At 29.6% G+C, this 25,624-nt stretch overlaps 4 protein-coding genes across 14 annotated transcripts in view; 3 read left to right on the top strand and 1 right to left on the bottom strand.

Moving 5' to 3' along the window:
* The window catches only part of LOC107017939 (BEL1-like homeodomain protein 4), an 11,531-nt gene extending 5,631 nt beyond the window's left edge, over positions 1–5,900 (top strand). Inside the window, exon 6 of the mRNA XM_015218238.2 lies at positions 5,137–5,900. Within this exon, the coding sequence (XP_015073724.1) occupies positions 5,137–5,664 (528 nt within the window). The 3' untranslated portion in view covers positions 5,665–5,900. The remainder of the gene's footprint in view (positions 1–5,136) is intronic.
* A 2,257-nt stretch (positions 5,901–8,157) lies between these two features.
* On the bottom strand, positions 8,158–13,221 carry LOC107017256 (type IV inositol polyphosphate 5-phosphatase 11). The gene is made up of 8 exons (XM_015217521.2): positions 13,078–13,221; positions 12,816–12,978; positions 12,285–12,415; positions 10,981–11,057; positions 10,735–10,860; positions 9,603–9,790; positions 9,375–9,512; positions 8,158–8,743 (listed from the first exon to the last, which is right to left on the bottom strand). Exons 1-8 carry the CDS (start codon positions 13,113–13,115, stop codon positions 8,591–8,593), a joined length of 1,014 nt encoding a protein of 337 aa, XP_015073007.1. The 5' UTR covers positions 13,116–13,221; the 3' UTR covers positions 8,158–8,590.
* A 3,694-nt stretch (positions 13,222–16,915) lies between these two features.
* LOC107018425 (F-box/FBD/LRR-repeat protein At1g13570-like) lies at positions 16,916–22,578 on the top strand. 6 transcript variants are annotated; one of them, XM_015218905.2, is made up of 8 exons: positions 16,916–17,055; positions 17,362–17,461; positions 17,609–17,653; positions 19,260–19,342; positions 19,427–19,518; positions 20,216–21,061; positions 21,624–21,779; positions 21,955–22,578. In XM_015218905.2, exons 5-8 carry the CDS (start codon positions 19,507–19,509, stop codon positions 22,234–22,236), a joined length of 1,296 nt encoding a protein of 431 aa, XP_015074391.1. In that variant the 5' UTR covers positions 16,916–17,055; positions 17,362–17,461; positions 17,609–17,653; positions 19,260–19,342; positions 19,427–19,506; the 3' UTR covers positions 22,237–22,578. The 6 variants fall into 6 exon arrangements, with proteins under 6 accessions (XP_015074391.1, XP_015074392.1, XP_027772483.1 ...); XM_015218906.2 differs by having other exon boundaries at positions 17,603–17,653; XM_027916682.1 differs by lacking the exon at positions 17,609–17,653 and having other exon boundaries at positions 20,253–21,061.
* A 391-nt stretch (positions 22,579–22,969) lies between these two features.
* On the top strand, positions 22,970–25,450 carry LOC107017932 (30S ribosomal protein S9, chloroplastic). 6 transcript variants are annotated; one of them, XR_003578011.1, is made up of 4 exons: positions 22,970–23,384; positions 24,708–25,024; positions 25,092–25,130; positions 25,262–25,450. XR_003578011.1 is itself a non-coding variant. In XM_027916685.1 (4 exons), exons 1-2 carry the CDS (start codon positions 23,040–23,042, stop codon positions 24,993–24,995), a joined length of 633 nt encoding a protein of 210 aa, XP_027772486.1. In that variant the 5' UTR covers positions 22,971–23,039; the 3' UTR covers position 24,996; positions 25,092–25,132; positions 25,266–25,450. The 6 variants fall into 6 exon arrangements, 4 of the variants coding, with proteins under 4 accessions (XP_027772486.1, XP_027772487.1, XP_027772485.1 ...); XR_003578010.1 differs by having other exon boundaries at positions 25,092–25,132; positions 25,266–25,450; XM_027916685.1 differs by having other exon boundaries at positions 22,971–23,384; positions 24,708–24,996; positions 25,092–25,132; positions 25,266–25,450.
* Positions 25,451–25,624: the final 174 nt, after the last annotated feature.

Genomic DNA, 25,624 nt, shown 5'->3' with positions numbered 1-25,624 from the left:
ATATATGTCGTATATTTGAATCTACAAAACTTTTAAACCTCGTGACCTTAAATATGACATATTTCCTCTTTTTCAGTTTATGTTTCTTTTTTTAGTTTATTTAGAAAGAAAAAAAATTTTTGGTCAGAATTTGGCTAGGATGACATTTTTTCTATATTATTTTACCTCTTTTAACATTTTTACCCTATTGAATTTAATACCTTTAACTAAAAAATAAAATAAAAGATCAATTTATTTTAAAATACAAAAAAAAAGTTTTCTTAATTTTCTGTTCAAATTTTCTGACCATTTAACACTTCCAATTTAGAAAACAATGTCATTTTCTATATTAATTTATTATATCTCTTTACCCCGACATTCTACCAGACATATTCAATATCATAAGATTCCAAAAAACATTTTATAAATATACACATCTTTATAAGATCTTAAAATTCAAAAAGTTTGTAATTATTAAGTTATGTGCCCAAATCAAAGAAAGACACAAATAATATGTAGGGAATAATATTAAACAGCACTAGTTATGAATTTGTTTGAATAATAAGATATTCTCGAATATTTTCTTAATTCTTCAGCTTATATATGATGTGTCATGTGTATAAAACTAAAATGGATCTTTAACTAACTTCCTTACCAACAATATAGGAGTAAATAATTGATTTTATAAATTACATGAAACCTTTAAAACAGTAGAAGATTTATTATTAAATAGGTAGTTAGGATGTGCATGTTTGATTTGACAATAATATTAGTTTATAAAATAAAATATTTAGAGTAGGAAAAATATATATTATAAATTATTACCAAATTGTGATCGAGTGTGAACACATAAAGTGGTATGATAACATCAGCTTGTGGAAAATTTTAATTTTAATCCCACAAGATTAATCTTAAATATTTAAGATTGTTTAGTTTTATATAATTTGTGCTAATACTATTTGCATGTGCCATCTTGTGGAACGTGGAATAACAATTAACAACTGACATACCTGTAAAAGTTAATTAATTGTGTCTCTAAAGATGGTAAAAGAAAAATTCAATTTGATATATAAAATATTATTTATCAAAAATATAAATCAAATTTCTAAAATTTGTATATTGAACTTCTTAATGTGTTATTAAAACCTCTCAAGCAAAACATCAAAGTTTTAATTTGAAGTTATAGGCCAAATGACATCAAAAAGGTGGATATATATTCTCCATTAACACAATGATTAACTTATAATTTTCAAACTTGAACTATCACTAAAGTATTTCAGATATCTGTCAAATTAAAATATTGTTTAGTCTAAAGATATATAGTTAGGCCATGAGTTTCTTTTTTTAAGATTATAACATTCAAATATAAATAATATGATGATAGATTGTGAACGTTGATTACTGATAGTAATAATTAATCATAATGATTGCGGCCAGTATATAGCTAGTGATGAAAAGAGTGAATAACAATAGTTAACAATTGTGATTGTTATCGTTAGTTGGTGATGATTATTGATTATTGTGATGAATTATTGTAATAGTATTAATAATGATAATTGGCAATATATGATAGTGGTATGTAGTTGCCGGTGGTGATTAATGGTGGTTATGGTAATAGCGTTTGGTGTTAATGTTTGTAAGTGAGTGTTAGTGATAGTTACGAATGATGATGATGGTGATTAACGATGGTGATTATGGTTTAAGAATGGTGATTGTGAATTAAAATTCAGACATAAAAAATAATCACTTAATGACTGAAAAATCTAATTTACTAAGATTTCTATCTTTATTAGTTAGTGTAATTAAATAAATGAAGCTTTAGGATTTATTTGTTTGTGCTTAATCAAAATGATAATTATTACAATTAAAATCTCAACCACAAGTCATGTCAATCACTACAATTTCAATTGTAACCATTACTAGTAACCATTTACAATCATCACAGTTGACTACAACAATCAATGATCACTATTTATAATATCACCATCAGTCTCTAATTATACAATTAACTATGTTCATCATTCCTCGCCACATTAACAATATATCACTATCAATCGGTGATCACACCATCAACTACTAATGTCAACTACTACCTCCAAAGCCACTATTATCAAGTATACCATCATCAATGGACACCAACATATATTGTCCATTTTTGGTGATTATTTAAAAGATTTCTACAAAAATGTTTAGTTTATCAATTTTATCTATCGCTAACTACAATCATTATTGTCCATTATATATCACTACTCTCAGCCATAACTATCATCACTCTCTCTACAATCAATAATTACTACCACTAGTCAACAAATAGAGTATCACCTTCCACCACTAATACTGAAACAACAATCAAATCCACCATCAACTGTTGTTATCGCTTATAACTAAATAATTCATAATCATCTTAAGTTATCACTATTATCTATTGTTATTCTACATTGTCACCTAATGTATGAAGAACCAATTCCTCCAGACCCTATCGAAATTTTGTTAAGAAATCTAATCCTATTTGTATTATCCTCCATATGATTTCTCCTATTTTTCAGAGTATTTCCTTTTACGCAAGTACATCAATATTTTTTTATTGATCACGAATTCTTAATGCAACACATTATCTCAAAAAATCAAATTCTTTGGCAAATCAACCTTGTAATAGGATTCACTTATGATCAACAGTCTTTCAAGAACCTGATTTTTTTATTAATTGTGGAATACTTCTGTAAGTATTATCGATTTCTTCAAGAGACTTGATTTTTTTAGCTTTTTATCGATCAAAATCAGTACTAAATAAACATGTCAAGAATTTGGTTCTAGTACAATATTTTATTAAAATATTAAAATCGAGATAATTCAGTTTGATTCGACATCCACCATCACTATCATCATTAACCTCTAATATTGTGAACTGCCATCACCAATAACTATTACTTACACCCTATTAGCCAACACCATCCCTAATCGACATCCAAAAGAACCATTTCTATCCATCATGATCATCAATCATCATATATTTTTTAAAAAATATTTCCTTGATATTTAATATTAAACTAGATCTTAAAATAATATCTTAATATTTGAATATGTATTCAAATTTAGACTCTAGATCTATATAATTATCTTAATATTTAAAAGTATGATAAAATTCAAATGTCTTACCACCAATGAAATCAAATTAAATGAGGCCTAATTCTAATGCAAAACTTAAATAAGGACTCCTCCTCCTTTATAGTGTGTAGCCTTAAAGGATCTTAAAAAATAAGCTTAAGTTATATAGATTAACCACGAATGCTTTAAGCTCCCTTTTTTTGGTTTGATTCCTAATTGAGATATGCTCACTTGATCCACTAAGAATCCCTTAATTTGTTGATAACACTTTTATTGATCCCTTGATTTTTAGGACATTTTAATTTTGCTTTAGGGACTCGAATGATTATTATTCTTGTATTTGATCTAAACTTTTTAGTATTGAGGGATCGTGAAAATACTACATTTCTAGAATTTATCTAGATAGTTGATCGCATATCTAAATCGTTATTAGGACCATAGTTTCCTTCATATATGGACTTAATATTATATAACTGGATGGTGTATCTAGATTGATATTTCATTAGAACTATTAGTGTTATAGCTATATGAATATGTTGGTATTGTGTAATATTTTCATTAGGATATGTTGCTCAGAGTATGAATAAAAACTTGTGAAGAATGAACGACAGTTTAGTGTTAAATAGACGTTGAGCCTAACTCTACCTAATATTAGCTGAAAAATTGTCAAAATCTTATAAAGAGACCACATGATAAATCTCATATACCATCGATATGTGAGATTCTTCACACACTCTCATCCCCAATAGGCTGGATATTTGGAGCGTCGACGATTTTAATATGAGGGTCCAACATCGTGAAATAAAAATGGGAATGAGTCCTGCTTTAAGACTAATACCATGTTATGAAATCGACCTTAGGCATAACGCAATTCTAAAAGTTAGCTCAAATGGTGAGGATCATCTAAGTCATATTAAAAAGTCATCCCTTACAAAATCGATACAAGACTCTTCACAGATACACATATCACTCGTATTCAAGACTGAATATCTAATACATGAGTAATTTACTATATGAGAGTCTAACACCGAAAATAAAAATTAGAATGAATCTTGCTAATACCATATAAAGAAATGAATCAAAAGAGGATTACTTCAACTAATTGATCCTGTTTGAAAATGGAAAGGTGAAAAGACAGCTAATTGACAAATACATCCAACATTTCCTCAGATTTACTGCAAATATTTATATCTTGTAGGGATAGATACAAATATTTTTGTCTGATTTACACAGTTGACAGTATCCACCAATTTAGTATAGGACATTCTGACTGTTGATTTTAAATGTTCTGTCATTATTTGCATTAATTTGGTCTCATGTAATCAATGATACCTTCAACAAATTGAGTGCAGTAGATAACATTTATGACTCCATCCACTTTATTACCCCTACTCAAGGGTACATATTGATGCAATTTAATACTCCACGTTACTTCTTAATTCACTTTTATTTGTCTTATTTCATTTTTCGATTGTCAATAATATTAATATAAACTTAGATTAATATTTTAAATATGATTGCAGCTTGTAGTATCTTTTTAGAGAGAAATTTTAAAAATATTATTGAATTTGACGTAAATTATTAAATTCATCTTTGAATTATTGATAATTTTATAAAAACAATGTTCTACGTAATTAACTAAATTTAAATATACCTCAATATGTCACATGAGATTGGAAGTGGTCTCAAACTCTTGTAGAAGCATGAGACTCTTAATAAAAAGCCGAGATAAGTATTGAAACATTCTAAACTTGCGAGAATTTAGGAGAGTGTGTATTTAAGTTCAGGCATAAGAGTGTTTTTAAGGCTGTCAATAATTTAGAGATTGAACTAATAATTCGTGCCGAGTTTAAAGGTGTTTTCAATGTTTTTCCCTATTTTTTATATAATTTTCTTCAAACATGCATCTAGCTTCGAAATCTGGAATATTGAACTAATTTGATTCAATCCAACTCTGCAGATTAGTCAGACTGATCCTCGTAAAGCGATATATAATAATCTCTCTTTATTATGCTAAAAATAGATATTCATTTTTACTGATACGTTTTGCAGGTATCAAATTGGTTCATAAATGCTAGGGTTCGATTGTGGAAACCTATGGTGGAAGAGATGTATCAACAAGAAACCAAAGAAGAAGAAATAGACCAAGAAGAAGAAGAAGAACAAGAGCAACAGCAACAAGAAAAACAAGCACAAATCCCGATGCACAACATGGCTACATCACCAGCAGCAACAACAACAAAAACAACAACTATATCATTATCATCATCAGTAAGATCCAAATTTAATGCTAATGAAAGAGACCCTTCAGAAAACATCATCAATTATAGGCAGTACGCCTTGGGAAACCAACTAGTAATGCTCCAATCAGACGACACTGCAACCGCGTCCACCTCTAATCATCATTACTTTACAGCGGTGAACGCAGTTGATTTGGTGGCTAATCCAAATGCGGCCAATACGGCCGCATTTGGATCTCAGCAAGCTGGAGATGTGTCACTCACATTGGGACTAAGGCACTCAGATAATGTACCAAGGAAGCCAACACAATTTCAATTAAGAGACTTTGGAGCTTATTAATTAGTATTATTATTACTATTACTATCAACCATTTTAAGTTTTAACGAGTAGAAATTATTAAGAAATCGAAAGTAATGTTATAATGTATGAATTTACTTTTTAATAGTATTGGGATATCAATTGTATAAATGGGGAATTTGTAATCGTATTTTAGTGATTTGATACATAGGTTATGTGTAAAAAAAAACATGTTGCGGGTAATTTATGAAAATGTGGTGAGTTGGGTGCTATATGCCAATTATAGTTATTTATCTATGTGTGGATATGCTATATTTACTAGGTCTTTTTTTTTTTAACTCTTGAAATTCTTATTTAAGAAGTTATATAATTGTTTTTCACCCTGATATTTCGATACTCATTTTGGGGCTTCGATTAATCAGAATATATGTGATAACGACTATTAAAAGATGAAGCATTCTATTTTTCTGAATATTTTTCATTTTCAAAACTCTAGATTTCTGATCTCGATTAATCAAAATTTATGTCGGCAAGAGGATTGTTAAAAGATGAAGTGTTCTCTTTATCTGAGTATTTTTCATGCTTAATATTCGAGATCTCTGATTAAGAGTAAGAGAAATTTATGTGTTTAAAGATTTTTGAGAGAAATTTATGTGTTTAAAGATTTTTGAGAGAAATTTACGTGTTCAAAGATGTTTGATATAGAGAATTAGAGATGTCTCTTTACATCAAATTTTTTCTAGCCAATCATGACATACATAAGTATATGATAACTAGAGTAAATTAATATTATTCTTTGAGATTTTGATGATATTAATTGATAGTTATCTATGTTAGAATCTAGTAAAATTGTCACTTTTTGTATTTATTTTATTTTGCTAGCCCCTTGCTATATAGCTAGTGAACAATTACTAGCTAGAATGGTCCCTGCTAATTGCTAATAATGTAAATAGTTTATCAACTACACATCAAGCATTAAAATGTTTAACTATCCAATGTATTTTATTCGTACGTAAAGTGTCGGTGTCCTCTGACCTCTATCATCTTTTTTAGAAAAATAAAATTTTCCCGTCTCAGAAATTCACACGATGACTGAAATTTTACATTTTAGAGTTAGAGTTTGGAGAATGCTTTCGTTATTGATGTCCTCTATCAAACTTAAGTAATACTTCGATAATTTTCTTTGACACAACTTAAAAATAGTAAAAGCTTTTAATTTATTTGTCTTATTACTTTTTAATCAATTTCAAAAGGAATGTTTTCTTTCTTTTTTAAAGTCGTTTTACTTTCAGTTCTTCATATGATATGTTTAAGATAACAAGATTAAAGAACATTTCGGTACATTCATATATTTTTTGTTTAAGACTATAGACTTAAGACTCAAAATTCTTTTTTATTTTTTTAAACTTCACGTAAAAACACGATCATCAAACAAATAAATTAATTCAGTTTCTAAAACATATGAAACTTACGTAGGATACATTATTCAAAAAATTTCTAAGAAGCATGGCAATGAATTAAATATAACAAAATCAGTACACATGTCATTGTCGGATTAATGAATCTTAATCATTTAATAATTGTCCTGGTTTGATTGGTCTCTTTAGTATTCACATAATAATTACGGCTTCTCTCAATTTAAGATTAAACTATAGGTTATCTCAGTGGGAGGTTGCTTTCAACCTGCATATGTATAGAAAATAACTATCAGAGTCGACGTTTAATTAAAAACAGTCTCTTTATCTTTATAAAATAAAAGTAGAACGCGATCAAATAGGAAGATAAAAATATGTTGGTTATGATTAGTATATGATCAAATAATCTTCATAAAATAAAAATACGATATCGAATTTATCTGAAAATAACTATCGAACATGCAATATATTTACTTGCCAATATTATTGGTGTATTATCGTATAGATGCATCCAATTAATAATGTTTGTCTTTGAGAGTACAGTGTGTGGATGCATAATTCAATGCAAAGAAACAAATTTTATATATCATATATCCCATGATCTATAACTGCAAAAAAATTAAATTGTATCACTGAATCATTCATATGGTCCCTCACACACGAAAAAAAAAAAGATCCTGACAAAATTAGAAAATTACAGCATATTGTTGCAAGCAATCTCATCGTAAGATTAATTCATAAAATCATAATTCATTTAATCCATTAAAATTTAACTTAAGTGATTTTTGAGCGGGTCATTAGCTATTAGCATATTTTTTATCTGTTCAAATTTGATTCAACTCGCATATTTGCTACTTATTATTATAGTAATAGCAGAAGTCTTTCCTTTAAAACAACAATGAAGAAGAAATTTACATCAATCTCGTAAAATTTCTACAAATTTTAGATCAATATTTTGTTAATATGTAATTAAAAAATTGTCAGAATATGTAAACGTTCAAGTATTCTATAAGAATATAACAAAAAAGTTTAAGCTATACACATTGGCACTTAGCCGTATAAAAAAATATTTATACAATCAGATCATTTATTAGGTAATTAGTAATTACATGCAAATCACTTGATGAAGTGTAAAAAAGATCTTTACATTTTATGATGGCGGTATCAAATGCTTAAATTACATTTATAAATCAGAATCAATCCAATAGTAATTTTTCTCATCTAATGTCCGAAGCTCACATTGAAAACCTTGACTCAATCCAGATCGCACACTCCAAGGCCCTGTGGGGGTGGTACTGCCAAAATGATTTTCTTCGTATGTAATTCTCAAATCCAAAACATCTAATTAAGAGTGGAACAGTGTCACGACTCCTTACAATAACTTACATTTGGTCATGTAGGAGGAAGCAAAAAAAAATAAAATATGTTGAACCCATAAACGAACAACAATAAAAGAATATTTTCACATGGTTAATTAATTAATTAATCATTAATGTACTTCATAAAAACATTTAATTTTGGAACAAATTATTTGTGAGGAATATGAATATCAATTATTTTTTCAATTTTAAGCATAGATGAGCTTTGACTGGCTTATGATCAGAGCTTTGTATGCTTTCAATGGCTTCATAAGAATGTAAAGTTGCATTTACATTGTCACTGTCTATCTTGAATAATATTCTGTCTGTCCATGATGGTACTCTAACCTGCATTTTTAAACAAACAATTATTGTCAAATTAAAATATATAATATATATCGAGCGAAAAATACAACTCTGTACTCTTTTCCATGTTTTGATCTTCAAAATCTCTGATACTATAAATACTCTTACTAGTAATGTATTTTAAAGTTATGAGAGTCTAGGCCCAAAATTTCTATACTTCGAACAATAACAATAATTGAATCTAGACGAATCTCATATATTTGAAATAACGGTGGAACAAATTTCAAAAAGAAAACCAAGTCCTAACGGATATATCCCAAAAAAAATTCATATCGATAAACACATGGGATCGATTAAATGCGAAATATAGAATCCAATGTTATACTCTAATGATGAATTTTTAAGTTGCATAGGCTTAGATCCAAAGAAGACAATATCATTAATAGACTAAGACATTACAATGCACATCTAGAAAATGTATATCATATACACCTGAGTGTGTATATATAGTATATAATACTTGGGCCATTTTGTTTCACTTCTATAAAAGTCAAATTAAGTACTACATCTTGAACTTAACTACCTCAAATGACAATATGATGTAAAAAAAGATTTGAATAAAAGGATCAATCATAAATAATTAGTAGACTTATAAATTAATTAATTTAATTACCTTGTGACTTGTATCATAACTGCTGCTTCCAATATCATATTTATAAGTTGGTTTAAAATCTAATGCACCTTCACAATAACCATTAAAAATCTCTCCTCTTTCTGCTTCTTGTAATAGTTGATCTTTGCTAGTCAACATCTACAATATCAGTCGAAACAAAATATTCAAATCTTTATACTGTCAGTGTATATAAAATATATAACTTAAAAAATTCGTAAATGTACATACTTGGTGGAGATTTCCATGGATGAGATCTCTAGCAGGATGAGAATTTATGCCTTGGAGTCTATAATTTAAATCTCCTAACCATACAGTAAGTTGTGCTGATTTAGCATAAGGATTCTTATTCTTTGAGAAAAGTGAATTTGATATATGTTTGAATTGCAAATTCCTCTCTTCTACATTACGAGCATGAGCTGCAAACGTAAAATTGAATAATCGATAAATTGTGTATAATCAAAATTGGACTTTTCTAAGCTGATACGAATGATATATACATAACATTACACGTTTTGTCCTTCAAATGACCTGTTTTTTTTTTTTTGTTTTTTTTTAACCCTTTAGCAATCGAACTAGCTATATCTAATGAGGCATAAGTTATTTAGAAACTAATGACATGTTGTGTATAAATGATATTAAGATATGGAAATATAAACTTTTAATAGGGGCAAAAGTTAAAAGATCAACACAAAAATAAGGCCAAAAGTGCAAATGACCCAAAGATATATTTAGTATTTACATTGGGCCTAGTAGGCACTATTTAAAAAATGGCCACAAAAAGGTGGAGGCAGTTATACAGTTTGAATTTTTGTGTCACCAACATTACGTGACGAATTTGAAAGCAAATTTTAATGAACATATACCTCTTTAAATATCGTTCGTATTAAGCGTCTACAGTACTAAAAATAGTTATTTCAATTATCAAAATACAAAATCGAAAGAAAGAATATAAAAAAAGTAAATAACTAATATTAAACGAAGAAGAGAGTATTTTTATCATTATATTTTTCAACGTACTCTAAGCAATTAGGTCCATTATGGGTCCAATCTTTTTACCTACCTAACTACCACTCTACATACAAAGAATATAAAGCCTATATAAGTTAATTTAAATCTAAATATTAAGAAAGGCAGATAAGTCAAAAGGTTTTTTAATCAATCTTAATTTATATGATACATTATTTTAAAAATTAAATTATTTTTAAATTTCGTATTCAGACGAAACCATCATATAAGTGTAAAAAGTTTATCAACAGTGAATATATCAAATTAAATTACTATATTTTTATTTGATTATATTCCGAACAGATAAATATATTTGATTAATGATAAAGAATATATAGAGATTTAGGGAACTTACCAGAGAGGTGACAAGAAATAAAAACCATTTGTATGCCTTTGTAGCTAATTTTAATAGCCACTGCTCCTTTTTTTCTTCTGATTAACCAACCTAATCCTCCAACTTCATGCTTATCCACTTTTACTTCTATATAAAACCACATTTATTGTACATTAATTAATTAATTAATAACCTCATTTAATCAATTAATATAAAATTTAGCAATATATATTTTTGGGATAAATAAAAGAAATAAAGAAACTATACCTCTTGTAAATTGCTCTGAATTCTTGGGTCCAAACACATAGAGTTGTACAGATTGCATTACTGATTTTCCTAAAAGCCTTCCTCACCAAAATTAATGAAAAAATGTCAAAAATATTATAAAAATATATACTTTTGTTAGTTTATTCATGTCATAATTACTAAATATGTGTTTTACTTCATTAAATTATATCATAATGAAAATTACATTAGTTTGATATAAACACCCAATACAGATAAGTTTTTTGAGTAAACGTTGGATGTATATAAATTTAATTGCTAGTAATATAACTAGAGAGTAGAGACAATAAAAGAAAGTGACTTTCTACTAGTGTTATTGTGGTTGAATTGAAACCATATTAAAACCTTAACAATAATAACATATTTTATTTAATATAATCTTATAAAATAAATTTTGAAAAAAAAATAGTGTATACGCAACATAGAGATAATTTCAGAAAATTTAACAATGCATGTAAAACAATTCAAAATGGAAATACAATGATTAAAAAGTCATGTGGAAAAGAACTAGATAAAAGAAATTGTAACAACATAAAAATTATATGTCAAGATGCAATGTATATTAGTACTGTTTTTTCTTAGAATTTTAAATAGGACCACGAAAATTATTACTAAAAATATCAAGGAACACATGACTTTTCTAGGATGAAAAACAAAATAATTGAAATTAAAACTTTATAATAGAGGGAAAACACGTCAAAATTAGTAACTAGTCATTGTCAATATGCTTCTTATTGTCTTCCTATATTTGAACTTATCGTCTTTGAATTTTATTTTCTTCATTTCCATAAACATTTATACAACCTTGCTACCCTGAGAAAAAAACTAATTTGCTAAAAAAAGAAATTAAATTTTTTACATTAAATAATAGAGAAAACGAAGAGCAAAGAGTTTAAGTTATATGCATTAGAATGAATAATTTTTATATCATCACGATCTTTTTGTTTCAGTTTGTTTATCTAGTCTTGATTGTGTACAGAGTTAAGAAAGTAAAAGAAAAACTTTTGAATTGTATGGTGATACGTTGAATGTACCAACATATTATTTAATTTTGTGGTTTTAAAAAAAATTAAAATAAACTAAAAAAAATAATAAGACAAACAAATTAAAACAGAAACAATAACTTCTAACATGTCTAGCCTGCATTAGTAAATTGAATAAGCAATCATTTTGTACAAGTTGATAATGCAAAAATATTATATATTATAACTATCGGTATATGTAACTTAAATTTTTCCTAAAAGAAGTATGAAATAAATAAATTGAAGATAGATATATATACATACATATGAGTATCAGCCAATGTGTTCTTCAATAACTTGCAAATATTATTTCTAGGTGCCTCTTGCAAACCCATCACCAATAAATCATATTTTCTGTCTTCACCAACTAATTTTGCTATATCCTCACAAGGTACCTTCACATTATATACAAAAAATAATATACGCATAAATTAGCGATAGATAAATAATTTCTATGATCTACTATATAACAATATTTGTCGCTAATCCAATCCCATTATTAGCAATTATTATAACAAAAATAATTTTTAGCGGCATTATATTGACACTAATAAAGAGTGTTAACGTCTTTATCAGCATTAGTCAAGTGCCATTAGAACCAATGTCGCTAAATGCTTTATGGACATATATAAAGAGTGACAATTGTCGCTAAAAATACATATTTAGCGGCAATTAAAAATTAAGTGTCGCTAATAATTATTTTCATTGTAGTGAATGAGCTACTTAGTGAAAAAATATTCGTTATTTCTTAAAGGACGTAAAAAATTTAAAGTGAACAAGTAAAAGTGAACGTACCTGACCGTTCATATTCCAAGTGACGAAATAGATGCAAAGATGAGAAGTTCCAGAGAATTCACAACGTTTTTGGATATCAATAGTTTTGATCCCTTCATGACTTGCCTCAAAACTATCTACCATTCCTATTGCTTCAGCTTTATGTCTCTTCATTTTGTACTTTCTTTAGAAAAAAATAATTTAGTTTCATCAAAAGAATATTATATAGTAATAATATAGCAAATTAAAATGGATCGAAATATATAGAAAAATTGTTAATTACCTTGATGCTTCAAAAAGCTTTACACATAATCCCTCCATTGAGAAGAAAAAAATGCTGTTTTAATTTCTTGAATATTGAGTATTACTAGTGTTCTTGAATGGGAAGCACAAGTTTATAAAAAAAATTGTAAGATATCAAAGTTTTTTTTTCTTCTCTCTCTATATAAATATAATATATAAATGGACGGTGAGAAAATATAATTCAAATTCAAGAAGAAGAAGTCAAAGGTTTGGCGAAAAGCAGATATAGGAAGTATTTCTTTAGTAATTTCATAATCCGTTTTAGCTATTGTCTGATTATAAATTTTGAAATTAAAAGTTATTATATATGTGTATATTAATTTTATTTGGAAAATTGTAATTTTATGAATAATAATTTTAAAAATCTAAAAATTAATTAGTTAATTAAATTAAAAAGTATTTTAAAATTGTTAATAGTTTAGATATGAAATTAATAATTCGCGTAGAATTTAAACGTGTTTTGAATATTAATGTTTTCTAATTAAGAAATTAATGACTAAATTAGAATTTGATTTGTCATTGAGTTACGTTTAGATGCCGTCGACATTATGACAAATTCGAAATGACAGCTTCAAGGTCAAGAAAACTCTAGTAGCTTTTTCATGACCATGCAAATTATTGGTTTTTCTTAGAGTACTTTTTTTATATTAATATAATAAAAAAATACATTTTAAGATATTACTTAATATTTATGCATCTTAATTTTCGAAGAGTGATATGTAATAAGTAAATTTTTAATATGTCTATATAGGCAAACTACAAATACAAATTTAAAAGGAGTAAATTTTAAAGATTGTGATAGAATGATAAATACTTTTTCTTTTTATTCAAGAGGTTTCAAATTTGAATTTTGAATCATTTTAGATACGAAATTGACTTTATTAGAAAATACTTTACCTTTTTATATAGACTTTTCGATATACATTTAGATTTAATTGAATTTTAACGTGAACAACAGAATGCGGATGAAAAATAAAAATTAAAAATTAGATATTTTGACTCTCAATGCTGTTGCTTCGAGTCCCTCCAAAATCTAATAAATGTAGGTAGGTCAATGGGCAACCAAAAATAAAGAGGACACGTGGTCAATTTTGGGTGGAGTAACGTGAGAAACTATAATAAGTTAATTCATAATTTTGAAAATTAATATAGTCAAGAGTCAAATTCATCAAATCAGTCTTTTTTTTTTCTATTATAGACATCAAAACCAATATTCAAAAGGATAATTATACTATTTTTTATCGTTATTTTTTTAAACAATATTGATTTTAGATTATTATTTTTAAAGAGATACTTATTTTGAGATGGAGAGAATATATATATATATATATATGTAACAACTCTAATATTATGTTTATATTTTTTTTTGTTTTAATTAAATAAAAATAAATTTTTTTTAACGATTAAAATATTAAAATGACAAAACTATACATGAAACATCTAAAAGATGAAGTAGCAGAGTCATTTATAATGAAAAGTTATTAGTTTAACATGCCCTTTCGTTTTAAAATTAACAATACCGTCTATGTAGAAAGTTATAATAATTATTTCCAGTAAAATAATCTGAATTTATTTAATTAAATAGGAGAAATAAAGACTATATCCAGTTCCTAATGAAGTTAGAAGTGGGCTAGGATGACCAATTGTTACATTTGGGCCTTTCGGACTATCCATTTGGATGATTTGCATAATACCCATTTTTAAGTTGCAATTTTTGTCCCAAAGTTTTGAAACATTCCATCGGTCTGGTATTGACTTGATATATCTCTTAAGAAAATAGTAAATAAAATAATAATTCTATGATATCATTGTTTGAATATAATAAATTCAATATTTGAGAAATACTATGATTAAGAAAAAAGACAATCAATAAGGAACTAAGTAATCAATTAATTAATTTACTCTTTTTCACTTAATCTATAAAATGGCCCATGGGAAATAGCTTTAGACAAATATATCTCTTGATTTTTCGAACTGAACAAGTAAAAATAGACACATATTTTTAAGTCTATGGACTAGTAAGTAAAAGTGATCTTAAATTTAAAACTTAATTAGTACACCACCTTTTCTTCACCATTCTTAAAACTAGTTGACAATCCAATGTAAACATTATGCATAGGTAACATAATTTTAAAATAATCATAAAAACATCTTTTACTTTTTTAGCCTTTAATTAGAGAATTTAGGCTTGAACTTTGAATATGAAGAAAAAATGATTAAAAATTAATCCTAAATAAATTTTGTAGTGCATGATTTAAATTTAATTAAATTTTTAATTTTGTGAACTATGATAAAAGAAAAAACACAAAAAAGCAAGATATAAAAATATTAAAATTGTATATAATAGCAAACTAATAACCTAAAATAAATAGAGTAGCTAGGGTTTGATTTAATTGTGCTCCATAGCAAACGTTTGCAAAAAATTGTCAGGCGCCTCTCTCCCAAATATCTCGCTCGCCACTCTCCCAAATCTCGCTCGCCACCCTCGCCTTTCTCACTTATACAAACATAAGTGAAATGTATAAATTGCGTTTTTGTTTGTATAAAGCGTGAGAAACTTGTATATACACATGCAAGTACATATATTTTCGTCCTATACACTTATAATTATACAATAAAAATATCACCCTGCCTAGTTTCTTTTGCCTTTCTCTTTCTCGTTTTATACAATTTTCAAATTGTATCTAATTTCTCTCTTTCTAGTTTTATACAATTCGATTCAATTGTATATTTCTTATCAAGTCTCTTTTGTCTTTCTCTCTTTCTCATTTTATACAAATTCCAATTGTATATAATCGTTCTATACACTTATAATAATACAATTCGTTTTATACACTTCGTTTTTATACAGTTCTCTGTCCAAATGTCTTTCTCTTTTTTGTTTTATAAAATTCGTTTTATACAATTTGCTTCAACTGTATATGTATAGCGAATTATACAGTTTCTATGTTTGCTATGAAACGCAGTTATGCAAACTTTGTTATAGCATACAAATATAATTTTTTTATTTGCTATATGTGAAAGTTACCTTATTTTAAAGAGATATAGATCAAAAAGTTCCAATGAGGCACGTCTTTTATGAAATCAAGCTCCAAAATGTTGAAAAGCAAAATTAAAACGTGTTAAAAGTTATAATCCAACCCAAGTTAAAAATATAGCTTTATGGTTTATAATTATACCAATATGTAGAATTTTGTAACTTACATTATAACTATTTATTATTTGTAGGCAATAAAACAAAACCATATTCTTAGTCAATATTCGATAACTCTAATACATCATCTAATAATTATATTCTGTCTATTACTCCACCGATTCAATGACGTTGCTAATAAAATTTTTAAAAATATTGAGAAATATTTTGGAAACCATATAATAAGAGTAAAAAAAAAAGAAAAAAAAAGCATGTCTTCCTCTAGATAGGTTAAAATGAATAAATAAAAAAAGTTTTAGATTCAATATATTGAATAAATAAAGATAAACAAAGTCCCATTGAGATTTACCCTCTTTAGATGTATAAATTTTATTATAACTTAAAAACATCATCATTTAATATGAATTCAAAAAATCAAAGATTAGCCTACTAATATTTATAACTATACTCAATATCAGTGATAACGATATAATTGAAATTTATTTCATCCTTAATTAGATATGTCAAATAATATTTACGAATGAAAAATAATTTATCATTATGTAAAATAGATTTTATATATCCAAATAATAAATTAATTGTTAAATGATATGTTGTCACGTAAAATGAACACTATATACACAAATAATAATATTAAATCTAACTTTAATATGAATACGAAACATTAGCTGTGTACTCTACTATACGACTACTCAGTTGGTAAAACAGGACGGGGAGTACTATGCTATGTAGTAGTTCACACATCATTTGCTTCCATTTTTTCCGGCGTAACCGATTTACCAAATTCATCCGCCTGAAACAAAGGTATTCTTCTTCTTCTTCTATCTACTGATTTAGCCCTAAATTTCGGTTCAGCAACAAAATTGTAATTTTTTTTCTTGTCCTATTGTGTTGAAGTTTCATTTTTAGGTTAATTTTGGTGTGATTTGAATCATTGATAGAGTGTATAAAACAAAGGGTGTTTGTCGGTGATGTTTTTTTGAGTTTTTATTTGTCTTTAATTTTGTTTTCTAGGTTATTAGCCCTATAAAGTTGGTGTTTTTTTTGGGATATTGATGTGTTTTGTAAGACATTGTTGAAAATTTATATGATTCTAATGGGGTTTTTCAGGATTAATGATGGTTAATTAGAGGATTATAGCTTCTGATGTATAACTTGTTTGTGATCCACGACCATTTGTTCTGCCATTGCTCTATGTGAAGTGATTTAGGTGAGTCATAAGCAGATGTCTAAGTGCTACTCTTTTCTTTTCATTGACTAATTGCTACTGATTTAGTGTCACTCGGAAGCTACGAGTTGCTTCATTTGCCTTTTATCTTGCTGATTTTTGTTTTGATTACATTTTTTTGAGCTGGAGATTTGTGGAAAACAACTTCTCTAGACTTACAAAGATAAGGGTAAGGTATGGTACATCTTACCTTCACAGATTCGACTTGTGGTATTACAGTGGGTATTTTGTTGTTGTTATTTTACATGAATGTTGATAAATTGAGTGGCACAATGTACTGGAAGTTTTTAGTTTAAAAATGAAATGATTCATGTGAAGATTGTGCTTCAATTAGTAGAATAACAAGCACAACATGTATTACAACTGAATGAAGATAATTTGTAAGGCGTTTGTTTTTCTATATTTCCTTTTGGAATCTTGAGAATTTTTTTTGCAAAAATGTGTTTCTTTGGAATCTTCTGAAAAGCTTTTACTTTGATGAAGCGTTTTTAGGGTGTTCTTCAACTCATAAATCTTCAAAAACCAACTATCCAAAAACATTTTAGTTTTTGCATGTTTTCAAAAATCATCCAAACAAACCTTATAAAAGAAATGTTATCCGAACAACTCCTATAAATTTATGTAATGATAACATTAGCTAATTGGTGAAATTAGCAATTAGGGCATCAAATCAACATTTGATGTGTTTGCATCTATTGATGGATGAATTCAATATACTAATGGATTCGAACTCCGCATTTTTAGAAGATACAACTTCTGTGGTGAAGGAATAAGCAGTTCTTTTGGATTATAGTAAGGATATATGGCTTGAATGTTTATGTGAAGCGAATTTTACTATATGGATGCTAAAAAATTCTGCTAGTTTGTAAAACATGATGAGGACTATGGGAAATAACTTGTTTTGATCCACACTCATTTCTTCTGCCACTGCTCTCTGTAAAGTGATTTAGGCGCGCCTCTTTATTATCCATGTTATAAGCATCTGTCTAGGTGTGTTCCTGGGATAAGCAGAAGTTTTTGCTTATTGACTAACTACCACTGATTGATGGTAAATACTTACCCACATCGGGTTTTTATACTTAAATAAACAGTTAACCTTAAGAATTAGCAAATTAAAGTGAAAATGCATATCACTTAACCGTGTTTAAGTGTTACAAAGTGTATATGCAAGATATATGTGTATAGTCATTTTATTGGTGTAAGCACCTATTCGGGTTAAGATTTTACCTGATTTAGTGCCTCTCGGAAGCTTTTGATTGCGATTTATGTTAGGGATTGTCCATAAATGTTGATCAATTGAGTGTCACGGTGGAATTTAAAGTACTTAAGTGTCAAAATCAAATGATTCACTTGAAGACCGTGCCTCAATTAGTAGAAAAACAAGCATAACACACCTATTACTACTAAATAAACAAATATCTAAGGTGTTTGTTGTGAAAGTTTCTTTGAGATTTTGGAAGAAATTTTGCGAAAATGTGTTTCTTTTGGAGTCTTCAGAAAAGCTATTTCTTGAGCAAGTTATTTAGGGTGATCTCCATTCACAAATCTTCAAAACCAACTATCCAAACACATTTTCTGTTTTCATGGTTTTAAAGAATTTCTTTTTAGACAACTTCTTACAAAAGTTATCCGTTCAACTCTTATAAGACTCTGCGATGAATACATTAGCTAATTGTTGAAGTTTGTAATTAGACCATCTGTTTTCAAACCACATTTAAAGTGTTTGCTTCTGATGATGGGTGATTTCAACATATTAACTAATTTTACACAACATTTTTAGACCATACGAGTTTGTTGGTGAAGGAATGAGCAGTTCTTATGGAAAATATTGAAGAGCACAGTTGAATGATATGCAAAGCGGCGGTGTGTCTTCTGTTACTCTATGGATGCTAAAAAGCTTTCTACTTGGTAGCTTATTGTTACATTTGTCCCTTTTATATGAATCAGGTGGACCTGCAAAAATCCTCAAAAAGAGCTTTATTTGGACCTTTGAGGCATGACATTTTTTACAATCTCATTACAAAAAAATGAGTGTAATGGTACGTCATGTGCTTCTTTCGTAGTAACTGTGTAATGTGATAAAATGAACCATTTAATTTGCTTTCTTTCATTGTTCTCACTGATGTGTGCTTCTTTCGACATTTTCTGACGATAATTAGTCCCCTAGTTTTCAATTTATGTGCTACAGTGCTTGACAGAGTAAAGTACTGCATTTACCATTTGAGTTAATTTACTATAATTTCTGGCCCAATTATAGTGGTCAACATCAACCACTCGGCCTTGATTGCATGATGACGTTGTGCAATGGGAAAAATAATTGCAATGGCTAAATGGTGATGTGAAAGATCAGCCATCCCTTAACTCTGTGTTTGTGATGAAATCCTCTCTAAGAAGAGTTCGAATGGCCATTCCCGCCCCTTGAGCATTACCAAGTAAATGACTACTTTGATCGTAGACATTGATCATAATTGGTTAAAAATTGGCCAGCATTATCTGTAACTATTCTCTTGAGACAAATTATAGTAGCATCATTTTGAAGAAAAACAGAACTCTGAGTGCTCTTTTCCTATGCCGTTCTTTGTCAGTAAACCACAATGATAATTTCTCTCTCCTGGGTTGTCGTATTGACATCTTTGCATTTTTGTAAGCACTCTTGTATGCAGGTATGTATGTTATGAACTAAAAATACACATTTTTCTCATTTGGATGAATGTCTTCTTCTTTGTTACTATGCAGAAGCAACATATACCATCCAATTTCCTTTGCAATGCAGAAATTGAGGTGGACGATATCAGCAACTTACCAGCCCAGATTGTCGACAAGATTCTGTCTCATTTGTCACTTAGGGATGCTGTGAGGACAAGTATCTTGTCAAGTAAATGGAGAAACAAATGGGTTACTCTTCCAAACCTTGTATTTGACAATCAATCTCTTTTGATCTCATCCCAAGACCAAACCTTCATAAAAAATAAGATAGTAAACATTGTTGATCATGTTCTTTTACTTCATTCTGGTCCTATACACAAGTTCAAGCTATCTCATCGGGATCTTCAAGGGGTGTGTGATATTGATAGATGGATTCTCTTTCTATCAAGGGGTGCTGTGAAGGAGTTTATTCTTGAAATATGGAAAGGACATCGCTACAAACTCCATTCTTCTATATATCTTTGTCAAAAGTTGAACCACTTGGAGCTTTTTAATTGTCTTCTAAAACCACCTCACACATTCAATGGTTTTAAAAGCTTGAAAAGCCTCGATCTTCAGCACATCACTATGGAACAGGATGCATTTGAGCAACTTGTGTCGAGATGCCATTTACTTGAGCGGCTTACACTGATGAATTTTGAGGGCTTCTCCGATCTAAAAATCCATGCACCGAATCTCCTCTTCTTTGATGTTGGAGGTGTCTTTGAAGACATCAATTTCATGAACACATTTAATCTTGCTATCGTTTCTATTGGGCTATATGTAAATCCTGGATTTGACAAAAATCTTACTCTAGGCAGTGCTGGAAATTTGGTCAAGTTTTTTGCTCATTTGCCTCGTCTTCAAAGGCTTGAAGTACAGAGCTTTTTCTTGAAGGTATTCTTCATACTTACCTTTTGTGCTATGATTGTAGATTTCTAGAGAATTGATGGCAACTTCTCTTCCCAGCATTTGCTTCCTGTAAAATTTAGCATAAAATGATGTTTGATAATCAAAAGTATGGAGCTGGATCATTAACTTTTCGGTGTTTACTTGTCTAACATAATGCAATATCATTAGGGTCAAATTATCTAATACTACCATGTGAAAGTGACTTGTGTCCTGTGGTGCAACTCATATTTTATTACAAATCACCAACTTCACTGCCCATTAGTACTCGCAGGTCCTTATTTAAAACAATTGTAATTGCTCTTTGTTATCTACTATTTCAAAATACACCATCATCACATCTTGAAGAGATTCCTCTCTTGTTGTATCATATATCTTGTGCCAACCTAACAGAACCTTACTGTTCTTATTTTCTTCACTACAATGTCAAAATTTCTCTAATGGATGCCTTTGCCAAGTTTATCTCCCTGCATTATTTATTGGATATTTAAATGGACAAACCTTGTCAATCTTTGGAGAAAATGTATACTAATCATTGTTATGTGTGCAGTATCTGGCTGACAATAAAGTGCCAGGAAGACTACCTACGCCTTGTGATGAGCTAAGTTTTCTTTCAATGCGCATAAATTTCAACCATTTGGATGAGTGTCTGGCAGCACTTTGCCTTCTCAGAAGTTCCCCTAACCTACAAGAGCTTGAGATGTTGGTGAGTTTCAAATATCACTTGAACTTCATTAGGACCAATCATAAACTGGCTTCAACATACTTCACTGCATCTATAATATTCATGTACCCGACCTATTTTGCAGCGTGTAAACTTTTCACAGCATCTGCCAAACTGTCTTTAAGCTCTGTACATTCATGTCATTATCATTTTGTAGGCACGCACAGAAGAACAAAGTACTTTGAGAACCGTTGCCAGTGTTATGAAAGAGGATTACCAGAATTGTATGTTCAATCAATTGAGGCATGTTAAGATTGCTGGTATAACTGGGCTTAAACAAGAGCTAAATTTCGTCAATTTTCTGCTTTCAAATTCACCTGTTCTTGAAAGAATGACAGTCAAGCCAGCTTCAGTTGACGGTGCATGGGAGATGCTAAAAGAGTTGCTTCGCTTCAGGAGAGCTTCTGTACAAGCTGAAATCGTTTACGTTGACCCTTAATTAAGCTGGGCAGCCTGTGGTCTAGTAAGATCTAGGCGTATTTACTATATTAGTTTAGCATCTCGTGTAGAAACTAAGCTAGACCGTCTGCTGAAATGGAAGCACCAATGTGATCAGTAACAGAGATGATTATAATACTGAACTTTTTCGTTCAGTGTTGTGAACTTCTTGGTTTTTTCTGAGCAGAACAACTAGTTGTGTAGTTGTACTTGTCCTGTTTATAGCCATCTGATGGTAAATCCCAATATTGTGTGTTGTTCTCCGGTACAACTTTACAAGTATCCTAAAAAATGTGTTATTATTATCTTGAAGAAGATAATGCTTCTCAGTATTGTTTTCTTACCTTCTTATATCTGAATCCTAATGCCTTGAGAGGCCTTTTATGAAGCCAAATTTTGGTCCTGTCTATTAAAAATAGTCATTATTGTGAAATCCGAAACTCTAAGATAGCGGTTTTTTTTCAATTAGCCTCGACATGAAAAGACTTATCGTTTGAAATTTCAATTATGCGATGTGGTGCAACATTGAGAACTTTAGTTTGATAATTTTAATTTTCGGTTTCACAATCGTTATATCATTTATCATATCTGTTCAATTTCAATTTGTATGGTAAGTCGATAATCATGTTTTTTTTTAACCCTTGGATTTTATGTTTGACCAATTTTGTAATTTGTAATAATAATAAATACAATATGTGTGAATAAGCATTTGGTTTATACCCAAACAGGCCTTTACCCGTTTCCTTTACATTATCTATTACTCAATCTTCGAAAGAAGATAGACAGATAGAGAGAGAGTCGAAAATGGCGATTTCCGTGGCTTCTCTCGCTTCATCTTTTGCTTCTCTTTCATTTTCTTCTCAGATTTCTCAAAAACCCTATGCTGTATCCCTTGCTCATTCGAAGCAATTCTCTTTCTCTCTCGCTTCCAAAATCTCTACGCTTGTAGTGTCAGCTTCTGTTGCTGAAGCACCGGAGACGGAGGAATTGGAAACCAGAGAGAATCTTTTGAAGCTTGTGAAAAGTAGACTTCCTGGAGGTTTCGCTGCACAGCCTATTTTTGGAACTGGTAGACGTAAAAGTGCAAGTGCTCGTGTTGTTCTTCAGGAAGGTTCTGGAAAAATCATCATCAACTATCGTGATGCTAAGGTGTTTGTCTACCTCAATTTCACTTCTTTACTTGCACTTAATGTATGATTGGGTATTAGTTTGGCAAGTACAATTGCAGAAAGTAGGATTGCGTTGTTCTCGTTACCATTAAATTAGGTCTTGTGATAGCATTGTTCTCCAGGATTTCTGTGTGTTTGAATAAATTTTGAAGGTGAAACTTGAAAATATTGAGTTTTTGATTCAGTTGTGTTTGGACATGCATTTTACTTGGAAAAAATAAAACTTTTGTGAGTGAAAGTCCCCAAAACCCAAAAATTGCTCTTCTGATCAAATTTCAAGGCCGAACTAATATTTGAAGATAATTTTTTAAATCTATGGCCAAACGCTAGCTAAATGTGATGTTTCGAGAAGCTAATGTGCCTTAATTGCTAAAGTGATTAGTATTTGATGAAATGGATCTATTAGAGATGAATAACTTCATATAGCTTATCCCAACTAGTTTGCCATGAAGCTATGCCGTGTTCCTGAGGAATTATCTGCTATTACAGGAAAAATGATAAGAAAAAATAAAAGATTATTGCAGATGGTAATTTAATAAAGGTTTCCAGTGGTTTCTAATATCTGCATTAGGTAAGATGATGCTCAGTATCATATATGACACGGTTAGCCAATTGGTTTATCTAGTTTGACCATGATTCTCATGTGTCTTTTTTAGAAGTTGCTGGTTGCTGAAAATGGTCACTTCAAATCAATGTAGCTAGAAAGCTTTAGAAAGGCATATCGTACTTCATAATGTTCTGTGTGATGAAATTCATTTATCGAGGGACAACTCTGTTAAGAGTGTATAGAGATCGTAAAGTAGAAAATCCAGCCTTGAAAAGCAAGTAGAACATAGAAGCAGGAAGAATACTGATACCTTTGAGTTTCTTGGGAAATGCATGCATAAACTATTTTTGTGGATCAGTGGTGCATATAACAGAACCATGAGAGGAACACACACAACTTCTCCGTTTTAAGTTCCATAAATAAAAGCATGGCAGTAGAGGAACAATCAAATTAGATAAGTAGGATGTGCTAAGTTCTTATAAAGAAGTAAGCTGTGTTAAGCAGACTGGAAACTCCCGAGATCCAAAAGGTCTGTGAAAGTTTTGTGATGTTGCTATGTGAATAGAACTGTTATTTTTTGATAAGGAACCACACATAAGTGTTTTTAATATTATTGAGGTCTCTATACTCGAGGTCCGATGAATCAAATCATCAACATTCTGATTAACGCTGCCTGCATCCTTTTTTATGTATCTTTTTATTCATTGCTTTGTTGCTTTTGACTATATGAGACTTGACATGTGTCATGATTTGCAGGAGTATCTTCAAGGGAATCCATTATGGATTCAATATGTCAAAACTCCACTGGCCACTTTAGGATATGAGGCTAGTTATGACATTTTCGTCAAGGTGGAAGGCGGTGGTCTTTCTGGGCAGGCTCAAGCAATTTCCCTTGGCATTGCTCGTGCACTCCTAAAGGTTAGTGAGAGCCATAGAAAACCATTGAGGGAGGAGGGTCTGTTAACTAGAGATGCCAGAGTTGTTGAGCGGAAGAAAGTTGGTCTCAAGAAGGCTCGCAAGCGTCCACAATTTTCCAAGCGTTGAGGTTACTCTCTGAATATTATCTTTTCCTTCTTTTCTTTGTGCGCTATTTCACTGAAGGACACATGTATGAGAGCTTCTAATTCTTTGCTTTCTCTGTCCAGGTTGGTACTTACTCACTGTGGCAGCATTTGGTAGAGGTATGTAAAATCGTCATACGTTATAGTTGTAGTGAGTTAAAGATAGATTAAGCAAAAAAACTGATAATGAGGATTTACATAGGTGTAATCCAAGATTTGTGTTTGTAATCCTTTTCCTACTTTTGGTTCACAGATTTGGTGGTTTATTGACCCAGATTGGGGAAAAAAGAGCATATCAATGATCTGTTTTGACTGTTGAAGATAAGAAAATGTTTCAGATTTATCATCACTCAATTGCTTTCTTTGTATAAATTTTGTATTAGTCCCTACTCAGAATTACAATTTGTTCTGTTGAAGGTATTTTTTGAGTTTAGTTTCTTGTTCAATGTTTAATATAATTCTGGAGATCTTTGTGCCTAAAAAAAGGAACCCTTTATCCACTCGTTTAAAACAACCAAATGTGAATGCTTTTAGTCCAAATCCATTTTTGCCGCAATTTAGGTACAAAACTTCATCTACAAATTTGGGAAAAATACCAAAAAAAAGTTGCTT

Source organism: Solanum pennellii, chromosome 4, assembly GCF_001406875.1.
Source record: "Solanum pennellii chromosome 4, SPENNV200".
Classification (NCBI taxonomy): Eukaryota; Viridiplantae; Streptophyta; class Magnoliopsida; order Solanales; family Solanaceae; genus Solanum; species Solanum pennellii.
This window is presented reverse-complemented; position numbering and strand designations above follow the sequence as displayed.